The 11,878-nt window shown below is 41.4% G+C and overlaps 3 protein-coding genes across 4 annotated transcripts in view; 2 read left to right on the top strand and 1 right to left on the bottom strand.

Moving 5' to 3' along the window:
• The window catches only part of LOC135342669 (U4/U6 small nuclear ribonucleoprotein Prp4-like), a 6,061-nt gene extending 5,862 nt beyond the window's left edge, over positions 1 to 199 (top strand). The window contains exon 14 of the mRNA XM_064539469.1: positions 20 to 199. Coding sequence (XP_064395539.1) covers positions 20 to 81 — 62 coding nt within the window. The 3' untranslated portion in view covers positions 82 to 199. The remainder of the gene's footprint in view (positions 1 to 19) is intronic.
• Positions 200 to 1,438: 1,239 nt separating this feature from the next.
• Positions 1,439 to 7,400, top strand: LOC135342676 (rab5 GDP/GTP exchange factor-like). Its single transcript, XM_064539481.1, has 12 exons — positions 1,439 to 1,585; positions 1,713 to 1,846; positions 2,017 to 2,095; positions 2,279 to 2,376; positions 2,604 to 2,706; positions 2,918 to 2,993; positions 4,401 to 4,513; positions 5,191 to 5,345; positions 5,622 to 5,808; positions 6,265 to 6,334; positions 6,532 to 6,729; positions 7,073 to 7,400. The coding sequence occupies exons 1-12, from the start codon at positions 1,518 to 1,520 to the stop codon at positions 7,262 to 7,264; spliced, it is 1,473 nt and encodes a 490-aa protein (XP_064395551.1). The 5' UTR covers positions 1,439 to 1,517; the 3' UTR covers positions 7,265 to 7,400.
• Positions 7,369 to 11,825, bottom strand: LOC135342697 (uncharacterized). Of its 2 annotated transcripts, XM_064539506.1 has the most exons (9): positions 11,678 to 11,825; positions 11,473 to 11,624; positions 10,729 to 10,954; positions 10,234 to 10,547; positions 9,886 to 10,035; positions 9,315 to 9,444; positions 8,742 to 8,949; positions 7,782 to 7,873; positions 7,369 to 7,576 (listed from the first exon to the last, which is right to left on the bottom strand). In XM_064539506.1, exons 2-9 carry the CDS (start codon positions 11,610 to 11,612, stop codon positions 7,550 to 7,552), a joined length of 1,287 nt encoding a protein of 428 aa, XP_064395576.1. In that variant the 5' UTR covers positions 11,613 to 11,624; positions 11,678 to 11,825; the 3' UTR covers positions 7,369 to 7,549. The 2 variants fall into 2 exon arrangements, with proteins under 2 accessions (XP_064395576.1, XP_064395578.1); XM_064539508.1 differs by having other exon boundaries at positions 11,473 to 11,796.
• Positions 11,826 to 11,878: the final 53 nt, after the last annotated feature.

Here is an 11,878-nt window from a genome sequence, read left to right on the forward strand (position 1 = left end):
TGTTTATTTTTATACACAGATCAAGAGTACTTTGCAACAGCTTCTTACGATAGAACATTCAAGTTGTGGGAGAAAGAATAACAACTTATCGTTATCTTTGTATGTGTTTCTGGTATTACCCGTTTTCTTTGTTGACTACGAATCACGGATATTCTCTCATAACTGTTGACAAGAGAATGAGACTATTATTTACACACGATGTTGATACATGAATTGACAGGTTTAAAAAAACAGGTGTTCAGAATTTGTACTTTATATTCTGAAGAGGAAATTAAAAAGTGATTTTGATGAAAATAATGAAATTATAATATAAATAAATTAATTCCCTTGTTGGCCGCAAGGAAGATCATGATGATAAGGTTCGACCATGCTGTGATGTTGATTCATAAAACAATGCTGGGGGTATTGTAAATGGTGAGTTGACAAAACTGGAGTTGGTTGATGGTACTGAAACATTGGTTGTACTTGTGGTGACTGGTATTGACTGCATTCGTTGTGAGGGATCTGTTGAATATAATGTTCATTTTCCTGTGCTGTGTAGTTTGTATAGTAGTAAGCTGGGTGGTAGGTCGCTTCTGGTTCCTGACAGGGCATGGGCGAGCGAGCCTGGTGGAGAGATTTAAAGTCTGGAGGATTTGAACTCGATGCTAAATGTAGTGAAGGTCGTTTAAATTGAACGTTGAATTGTTTTTGTAGTTCTGCCTCTTTTCGTTGTTGCTCGGCTGCTTTTAGTTGACCTTCTCCTGTGGGAACAATAAAACAAAATCATGACAAAACGATCATATACAGTCTAGATTCTAACTTAGATAGACATTATAATTATTATTATGGCCTTGACGGTAGGCGTAGAATTGTGTTTTGAGAGCTATCATATTATGGGCATTCTTTTATCACGAAAGAAACCTCTCATTACAAAAATTTATGGTATTTGCTTTACTAACTTACTGTATAACAAGAAATTGTGCTTGAATAAAGCCAGAGTGTCTCCTAAAGCAGTGAGTAAGTGCAACTGTGTTTGGTCTTCTAATAGAGCTTTGCAGAGAATGTCATATCCACTGGGTCCCTTGGTGACTAGTATGTCCAACAAAACCTCTGCACCCTCACACGTTGATCTGCTACACGATGACTTGATCGAATCACATTCTCTTGCATTGAGCACAAACTCTTGTCTAAAGACAGTTAGAAACAGCCTTGGGTCCAGGCTTTGGACCAAAGTGGACCGCATCTGTGTTAGTACAAGTCTCTTTACTCTAGTCATGTCCTCCTCACACATAGAAACGTTGGTTAGGTTTGATGGAGTCATCTCTTCTCTTTTGTAGTTAAGTTATTATGACAATTAGTGGTTGACTGTTGCTTTTTAGCTTTATATGATCAAAGTAAACCGTGTGTGCTGAGCCCCTCCCATATGGCATACAGGAAATACTGGTGACGACAGATTTGTCATAGTTTCTAATATTTGTGACGTCGGAGATGAAACATTAAAATTTTAATTCGGTTAATTACAACTGACTGTAACCATGGACAGGCCAAGTGAAGACAAGTTGTCTCGTCGCTTAACTAACCCAGAACTGCGCTGCAAGAATAAGTAAGCCGGAAAAATAAATCATTATGCTCCATTACATTATGATAATTGTGTAGTATGCATCACACCACATGTAGAAGGGTTAATTATGGCTTTATCATTCTGACATGTTCTGATGTGGTTTTCGTAGATGTGGTTTCTATGGGAACCCGATATACATGGGCTACTGCTCGAAGTGCCACAAGGAGCTTGTTCGTGATGGGGTGAAAGGTCGTGGTACTGTGGCTTCACCTCCCGAGAAGCCTCAAGGATCTACAAATGAACGTAAACAAATATTTTGTGGTATGCTTTTCCTCTTTTCCTCTTCATAGGAATTGCTATTTCTTGTCCCCTGGCCCTATTTGTGTTCCATCGTTTCCTCTGTTGACTGCTAGGTTTATAACCAACGAAAGTGAACACACACACACACACGCACACACACACACACACACTAGGCAAGTCTGGCCCGACATTGGGAAACTTTCTTCGATTCGCTACAAAAAAGAAAGTACAAACAACGGCCAAGAAGACAGGGTAAGACTATTGTGTACGTGTATATAGCCTTGTTAGACTTTAATGGAGTTAGACTCCCATACACGTACTGTATACAGTATAAGTAACAGTAAACCCATTCCTGTTCCACTGTTACAGTAGAATCTCATGTAGATAACTATAATTATGTTGTCATCACATTAACTATGATTGCCTCTGCTGCAGCCATGGTCGTTTCTTTGGTTCTCCTCTGAGGCCGTCTTCCTCTGGTCAGTGGTCAGGTGTGGCAGAGAGCATCAGAGAACCACCACCTGGCAAAAAAGGTCAATACCTAAGTGCGTGTGCATTGTCTGTGACAACAGTTCTATATACAATAATAATGTATATGCATGAAGACAGTATCTACACACACCACACACACACACATCCACCATACCACACACACACACACACACATCCACCATACCACACACACACACACACACACACACACACCCACCCACACACACTCACACACACACACACACACACACACCCACACCACACACAGGTAAGAAGCCAGCCTCATCTTCCCGTGTCCTTGAGCCTTTCAACGAATTTCTAAAGACTCTAAAAAAACCAGCTGCACAAGACATTGTTGACCACCTAAAAAGGTACTTTCTGCGTATATAATTATGTAAACCTCTGTATAATTATAGTTCCTGTAGCTAGACTGGGATTTTAAAATGTCTTCAACTTCAAGCATGATCACTGAATAAAAATGCTTCATTTTCCATGTTCTTGTAATAATGTGGTACTTTTTTGTGTGTTTTACCACTAACATTTTGTTTGCTATTGATTATGTCGACATCATTTTGTTTTCAGTTTTCACAAGCATATATCGGATAGAGCCACGGCTACTGTGGAGGAGAAGAGCGAAGCTGTTCAAGAGTTCTATATGGTAAGCACGTATGGAGTGCTGGGATGTGTCCACACTGGTCGGTGGTGGTGGTTGGTACTAACCACCTCTTAGGCCGATGTTAGGCTGTATAAATGTGTGTTTTGAATTGAGTAATTGAGTTGAAAAAAGCCACCCACTCGAGAAATGTCTGGGCATATCCCTGAGAGTGAACCCCTATAAGTATAGTGATGCAAACTACTATGAAATAAGGGACACCTTTTAGAATCAGGCAACTCAACCTAACCTATATATAGAAGCATGTAGCACCGAGGGCTTATAAAGAGAAGAGGGCATGCAAATCAGGGCTATTCTGGGCAATTTTGGTTGTTCTAATTATACAGCGGATACTATAACATTATTTTGTTCTAGATATCTGGACAAATGGAAATGTTCTAGTTTTAGAGTTGTGCAATTAGATAGCTCTGCCCATATACATTAATGGTGGCTTTCCGGCTGTTGATTTACATACCACCGTCACGTACGATAGTGCTGTTTCCACAAATTAACACAATGGTATCTGGTGGATTTGAATCACAATAATATAACAATGTATCAGAAGTATACTGTTCCAATGTGTGAGAATTCACCTCTGCATCATTTTAGTCCATTGTATATTGTACATGAATTAATTATTATTATATCTTAGTTCCTTAATAGTTTTTTAGTTTCCTTAATGCACTATTTGAACTATTTGAACTAACTAAAGCAGCTATCAATTTACAATACAAGCCATGAACAGCAGTGGCGGATGTAGGGGAGCTTCAGTAGTCAAATTTGTGTTTATCAATAACTTATGCAAACTAACCAGACAAAACCCCTTTCTTCTTTATTTCTCGGATCTGCCACTGAACAGGCTACACATTTTTATCATTTTTGCAGTATTGACCAGTAATATTAATTTTTCACGTACGATAGTGCTTTTTCCACAAATTAACACAATGGTATCTGGTGGATTTGAATCACAATATATAACAATGTATCAGAAGTATACTGTTCCGATGTGTGAGAATTCACCTCTGCATCATTTTAGTCCATTGTATATGTACATGAATTAATTATTATTATATCTTAGTTCCTTAATAGTTTTTTAGTTTCCTTAATGTACTATTTGTACTATTTGCACTATTTGAACTAACTAAAGCAGCTATCAATTTACAATATAAGCCATGAACAGCAGTGGCGGATGTAGGGGAGCTTCAGTAGTCAAATTTGTTTAATGTTTATCAATAACTTATACAAACTAACCAGACAAAACCCCTTTCTTCTTTATTTCCTGGATCTGCCACTGAACAAGCTACAAATTTTTATCATTTTTGCAGTATCGACCAGTAATATTAATTTTAGCAACTGCATGTATGATTATTGTATGTGGCAATGTCTCTACCACGTGTGTATTGGTGTATATAGGACATGGCAGAGAGACTGCAGACACACACTCTGTTCCGTAACATGACAGAGGAGCAACAGGGAGAGATGTTGGATGGGATTGAGAAACACCTCATGACCAACATATACCACGAGTGAGTGTCACATGATCAGGGATGTGCCCTCAAGTGGTGTCACATGACCAGGGACGTGCCCTCAAGGGGTGTCACATGACCAGGGACGTGCCCTCAAGTGGTGTCACATGACCAGGGATGTGCCCTCAGGTGGTGTCACATGACCAGGGATGTGCCCTCAGGTGGTGTCACATGACCAGGGATGTGCCCTCAAGTGGTGTCACATGACCAGGGACGTGCCCTCAAGGGGTGTCACATGACCAGGGACGTGCCCTCAAGTGGTGGCTATTTTTAATCCTCAATCTCACAAATTTACCTTTTTTGTGTACGTGTAGTGAGCTCATAGGAGGTGGTTATGTGGTGGTTAGTGTCAGCCACCACTGACCAGTGTGGGCACATCCCTGCATGACTGTTGTATGACTCTGTCTAGCAGTATAGTTAGTGTCCGCGTGTTCCTCATTTTGTTCCTATTGGCTCTTCGTCTCTAATATCCTATCACATGACTCTGATTAGCGTGTCAAAGATCGTAATTGTACATGCATTGATTAGCCTCGATTCCAGGCCACCCTCGAAACTCGAAACTCTATTCTCCCTCCCTGTGGCCTGGTATTAATAGAGGCTAGCATTGACAGTACTGTACATTTAGTCCTACTTATTGCTTTGTGTATATGTACCCTAGCTATCACATGACCTTGCAGTGTGTACAGCCCAGCGTCTTGTGACGATGAGATGAAGGATCTGTTGTTCCAGAGGCGTATTCGCATGCTCAACTGGCTGGAGACAAAACATCTGGACATACCTCTCAAACTAGACCACCCTGGGGTACAGGAGCTGATCACCAAGGGACAGCAGGGTACGCTCAGTTCAGTGTCCGTAAGCTATAAGCTAGGATTGTTAATTAAGATATAATAATAACTATATGGGTGGCTTTTTAAGCCCTCGGGATTTGGGACACTATAACACATAGATACCGAATTTATTTGTAAGTACTGTGTGTACATCATGACATAATAATTATTGTAATAAAGTCTGGCCTTAATACTCTAGTGCTGAAGTGCTCTTGTATCACCATAACATAAATATCAAAGTAATACCTCAACTCTCATGCTTACCCCCCCCCCCCCCATAGAGCTGTGGGCCATGGATGATAAGAAGGCTCCCCAGGACAAGCTCAACTGTATCTCCAAGTGTTGTATGACTCTGCTCTCTGCTCTGAGACTGAGTCAGGAGGGACCAGCCAGTGCTGATGAGTTCCTCCCCTCACTCATATTCATGATCATCTACACCAGTCCTCAACACTTCCACTCGAATATAAAGTACGTACTGTGTGTGTGTATGTGTGCATTTCTCAACCGCCTTTTGTATATGTATACAATCATGTTACAGTAGCTATAATACATTTCATAGAATGTTTTGCGAGCATCAAATATTTGCGAATTTTGCGATGGTTGATCAATTCGCAACAATAAAATCCTACACGATCTTTGCCAGAACGCAATAGTTAGATCTCAAAGGGGTAAATTTTCTGCTGATTTGGCTCATTCGCAAAGGTTGTTCACCCGCAAAATATTCTAGTAATACAGTATACATGTCCATGCTTGTACCTGTATTGTATGTACTAACGTTTTTAACGTGATTGCGTGATAATGCAACCTAGTTGCTCAATTTTGTCGTTAAGATAATTGTTTTGATTGTCCTATAGAAACGCTCACTGTATGTATGTATATGTGTGTGTGTGTGTTACCCCCCACCTCTTCTCATACCCCCCACAGCTACATAACTCGATTCAGTAACCCAGTCAGGATCATGAGTGGAGAGACTGGCTACTTCTTCACTAACCTGGTTAGTAACTAAGGGTAGTAGTTGTCCCTAGGCCTCAAAATTGAAAGAGCTACTGATGTATCTAAAAAATAGTTTGATTTCTAAAAATAGAGAGTTCCCATTATAGAAGAGTATGATGTATACCTGTGTACCGTATATTTTTTTATTGAGCTACAATATAGAACAGTTGCACATGAAGCACATTCCCTGCTCTCCAGTGTGGAGCAGTCTCCTTCATAGAGAACGTGAGAGCTGAGAACCTGTGCACTGTGAAGGATGGAGTGACGGTATGTATGACTGAGGAGGAGTACAACACTAAGATGGGCTATGTGGACGGTAAATCAGACGTTGACCTACTCCTGGCCGAGGGGTGGGAGGAGGTAGAGGAGGACAATGAGCACAAACAAATACTAGAGGTACATCATCACATGATCACATGATCACATGTACTAGGACATAATTATATAGCCTCTGAGTTAGTTTGAGAAGAGCTTGTCAAAGTTTTATTTTGTAAGAATGATTTATGTGCATTTTTGCATCAAGAAAACAGTTTTGGTTTATGTATACACAGCTAGGAAGTTATTTAATAATTCATGCATACTCGGTATACCCCCCTCCCACACACACACACACACACACATATTCATCCGCCCACTACACACACACACACATTCACCTGCCCACCACACACACACACAGTCACGTGCACCTGCCCACCACACACACACACATTCACCCGCCCACACCACACACACACAGTCGTGTAGTGAGGGTATGGATGAGCTGACAGGGCGACTGACAGAGCTGCTCAAGGAACTGGACCAGCTAGGCTCTCAAATGATGGAGTTTAGAAATGGACTGAAGGAGCAGGTTGATTCCATCCTCACCGCCCCCCACAGTCCCTCACCTCCCACTGAAAACCTCATAGACTTCACTATTAAACATACTTAAGAAGCTCTTAGACTTGCTGTTCAGTGTGTGTTTTGATTTTTACAACTTCAGATGATTAATTACTGTAACATGATTGTAATGCTACACATGTACAAGCCATGCTGTTTCATATAATTATATCACATGATTCGATATATAGCAAATTAATTCACAGAAAAATAACTTGGATGTGGCATGTTTGAGAGAGATAATAACATGCGTAAAAATAATGTTGTTTGAGTCACAAAAATATATCTTAATGCCAATCACCTACATTAGATGCAAACACCACACAGTACGTGTTCCTCAGTGGACCTCTGACTCCAGGTAACCCTGCATGTATATAATGATAGGAACAATTAAAACAAGAATAAAAATTAATAGTATATAAACACTGTGACTGTATTTACTGGCTTCCTGTACAGGCCAAGCAATAACATAGAATTGAAAAGAATTTTCGTCAATAAACAGAAATGTGCTACTAACAGGCCTGGGCGTGGACCCTTGGAATGGTTACCATGGAGACTAAAGGTCATACCTTCATTGCCGCCCCCACATTGTTGACGTCCAGTAGGAAAGTGTCATGCCCATATATGGAGGTCAACTCGTAATACGTCACACTGTTGTTCCCTGCAAGACAAAGGATATAAGATAAACACGCACACACACACACGATGTACCCCCCCCCTGTAGAGTCAAAACTGAACTCTTGAGTTTCTAATTTCAATTGCTACTTCTTTCCAACAATTATACTAAACTTCAAAATTAGCCGATTTTTTCCCTATACCTATGATTGTATAATAGCCCACAATTTTTGTCGAAATCAGCCCTGAAAAATATTAACTTTCAATTATATATAATATATAATAATTATTATGAAGAAAATGCTTGGTCTAGAAATTGTATACAATCCAAACTTAAGTTATGGCCGTCCTAAAGTCACTGGCTGACTAAAAAAAATGAAAGCACCGCAGGTGCTGATGCCTCGGTGGAGATGCCAAAGCTACATAACATAAAGCTGCTTTTATTCATGCATGCAAACTCAAAGAGTGGGTAATGATCGACCATGATTGTTGTTAAAAACGATCGATGCCAAAACTTCAAGTCTAAAATTATTAATGGCTGCCGTCTGCAGAGCCTTGCAGGTCTCTTCTCACTCTTGCAGCTACCAATAGCTAGCGTTCTAGTGCAGAGCTAACTACTAAGTAGAGTAGCAACACTCAGTAAACAAGTTTGGCTACGTGCTCTTCTCAAAAGGCTGCAATGGCATTCCAAGTAAGCAAAACTAAGCATAACTTGAGAACGAAGATTATTTTGCAAATCCACGAATTAAAATCCAAGTAAACATGACTAGAAGCCTATAGAAACTCTTACTTACACTTGATTCATCCTTGAGCAGCTGTAGCAGTCTACACACACACACAGACACACAAACGGTATACCTCGCTTGCGCATGCGCACCGAGGCATAATTAAAAAAGGTAATGATTATGACATACCAGCTTCCTTGAGCAAGGTTGCCATTTGTCGTTGCTGCTCTACTGGAAACAGTACATCAGAGTTGACCCCTAGTACAAGGACAGGGGCTCGTACTCTAGCCACACCCTCTAACAACGACGAGTGCCCCGCCCCCATGTCAAACATGTCCATCGCCTTGGAGATGTACAAGATGGAATTAGGGTCATAGGCTTCACAAAACTTTTCTCCCTGTAAAAAAAACAAAACAAAAATGGGATCACTATGATTTGTGCTGATCCTACACACCATACACACAGGTAGGTATATACGTGAGTGATGGTGTAAGGAATGGAAGGGAGGCTTCTATGTGCGAACCTCAGATTTCCCAAGTATTTAGTAGCCATCGCTGATCTAATCACACTAATTGCATCCCCAACATGTTTTGGTAATCAGACGTTCCCCAACACAAGTTATGGACAATCAAAATTAGCTTCAAAAACAGCCCTGATTTATAAGACAATTGGCCCCAAAATCCAAAATAAAACTTATCTACATAATTATTGTAGCACTATTGAAGCCATATGTGGGAGCCTATAGCAACCACGCCCACTCACTTGGTTCTCCAGGTAGGTCTCCACGAGGAAGTCTGGACAGAAATCAGGAGCTGAGTCAGGACTTGCTCTCTGATGTCCAAACCTCTCCAACCACTCAGGTCCACTACGATAAGTGATGGTGCCCACCTCCCTGCAAACATGGACAGTATAAAAGATTAATTAAATAAATAATGGTCAAGAACTTCTAAGCTTTCAGCTCGAGTGGAACTTCCATTCATCATACATTTTGACATTGGATCTGAAACAGTACTGGCTGTTGAGAAAATGTTCAACTACAACCCCTCTCCGTTTAATCAATGGATTGGGTACTCTTTCAGCTGCCAATAACTTGAACTTTGTGGGTTTCAATATCAACTGAAAGCTTAGAAAGAGACCTTTCATCACAGTTTATATTTGAGAGATCAAAGTACTTCAATTTTGTCACATGGATTATAGCCCTGGTCCAAGGCTGTAATAAAGAGGTGACCTGCAAGCTAACACTGGTAGATTGATTTTAATTTAGGGCCCATTAACCTAGCTGTATTATAGAGGGTTTCATTAATGTAAGTTGAATAATTATACAGTAACTCACCTAGCATGCTGCATACCGACCCTGGGGAAGCTATTGCCATAGTAACGACCTTGGTTCCAGTCTGGGTCGGACATGAGGATACGTCGCTGCACGTAACGCAGGGCGATGGAAGAGGGATGTGTCCGAACACACGCCGATATGGTGACAACACTGCACAATAATAACAAAACAACGGATAAGAATAAAATGCCATCACATGTAATTGTTTCTAGAGTATGTTTTTACTGTAAGGCATATAAAATCATTCTAACATTTTCCCAAAAGTCAATAATAACATAGATATACGTGGTTATCAGTAGCCCCACCCCCTAGGGAGGGACCCCCACTGAACCCCACCCCCTGACTTACCGTCCAACTCGCTGTGGGAAGAGTGCAGCGGCCATGAGGCTCTGCATACCTCCCAGGGACGGACCCACTGAGGCGTGCAGTCTCTCCACTTTTAGGTGATCTAATAAAAGGAATTGACAGTGTACCATATCCTCCACCGATAATATAGGAAACGTCATAGCGTACTCTGACCCCGTGAGGGGGTTGACGGAGCTGGGGCCGCTGGTGCCATAGCAACCACCCAGATTGTTTGAGCAGATAATGAAGAATTTGTTTGTGTCCAATGCTTTGCCAGGTCCAATGAACTTTTCCCACCAACCGGGACCGGGGTTGTCCTGTGGAGTGGGCATGTGTATGTGTGTGTAGGGGAGGGTACCACAGAATCTGGTTATTAGCACACATGCTTATAAATGGAACTAATGAGGTGCTTATAAAAAGTGGCGATTAGTACTTGTACAGCTAGTCCATTAGTGATTGCTGTGAAAGTTGTGATGGTGTGATGGTTGTGCCGCCCACCTGATTGCTCCTAGCGTGTGCAGAAGCCGACAGCCCAGTGTGGACGAGGATAGCATTGGATCGGTCTTCATTGAGCTCCCCCCATGTCTCATACGCCACATTCAGAGATGGAATGACTCCGCCATGTTTGAAGGTGAAGTTATCTTTGTGTGTGAAAAGACTGTGTCCATCAATATTCTCTCCGTATGCTCCCTTCAATCCGATTGGTCCATTCTTTTCCTTCAGCCTGCGTGTGTGTGGGGGGGGGCGTACTAGTAATCCAGGGAATGCATGTACACCTCATTGAGTGCTCAATATACCGTATAAATTCTTACACACAATAATTATATACCGTATAGCGGGTAATTTTCGGGGGACAAAATATTCATGGTTCAGCAATATTGAAACATTTCGTGGGCAATATTTTCGTGGTTGGAGCTTGCACTGCAGGTAAAGGTAGGCAAGGTCGCTTCATTCGTGGGTAAAATATTCGTGGTCAGACCTCCAACCACGAAAACCACGAATAGTTTTGCCCCACGAAAATTACACGCTATACGGTACTCCACATCACAGATTCTCAAGAATGATAGTATCCGTGGTGCTCCCAGTTACTGAAGCTATACACGTACTTATCATTTATTGTACTCATCTAGTCTGCAAGTGGAGTACCACTCAAATATAAGCACCACTAGGACATTTCGCTAACGACAATTTTTATATGGTACTAAATTAATAGCGTAAATTGGTTGATGGACAGCAACGTACTTGGTGTAGCATGGCAACGGCTCCTCACGTCGTCCAATAAACAATGGCTGCTGTTGTTCTGACAAAGATCCAGTAGTACTGAGCAGTCTCACCATCCTTCGCATTATTGAGGGGACAAGTAACTTCCTCGATATGCTCATCTCTGTCTGTAGCTGTCAGAGGATGCAGTTAATGGAAATACAGTCAGCTCACAGAAACTTAATACCTAGAGGCTATTTCTGTAGACTTGGAGATGGATCCACCGCAGTATTGTATTGGCCAGTAGTAGTGAGTAGCTAGCTGTATACAGCAATGCAGAAAATTTACTTCTATAAATGAGTTTTGGTAATGGTCGTCACACAAATTTCCTATGTTCTTCAGCCACCCACGTGGCAGAACACACAGAGCACACGCCCCCGCAATTCCC

The sequence above is a fragment of the Halichondria panicea genome, chromosome 10 (genome assembly GCF_963675165.1).
Source record: "Halichondria panicea chromosome 10, odHalPani1.1, whole genome shotgun sequence".
Lineage (NCBI taxonomy): Eukaryota > Metazoa > Porifera > Demospongiae > Suberitida > Halichondriidae > Halichondria > Halichondria panicea.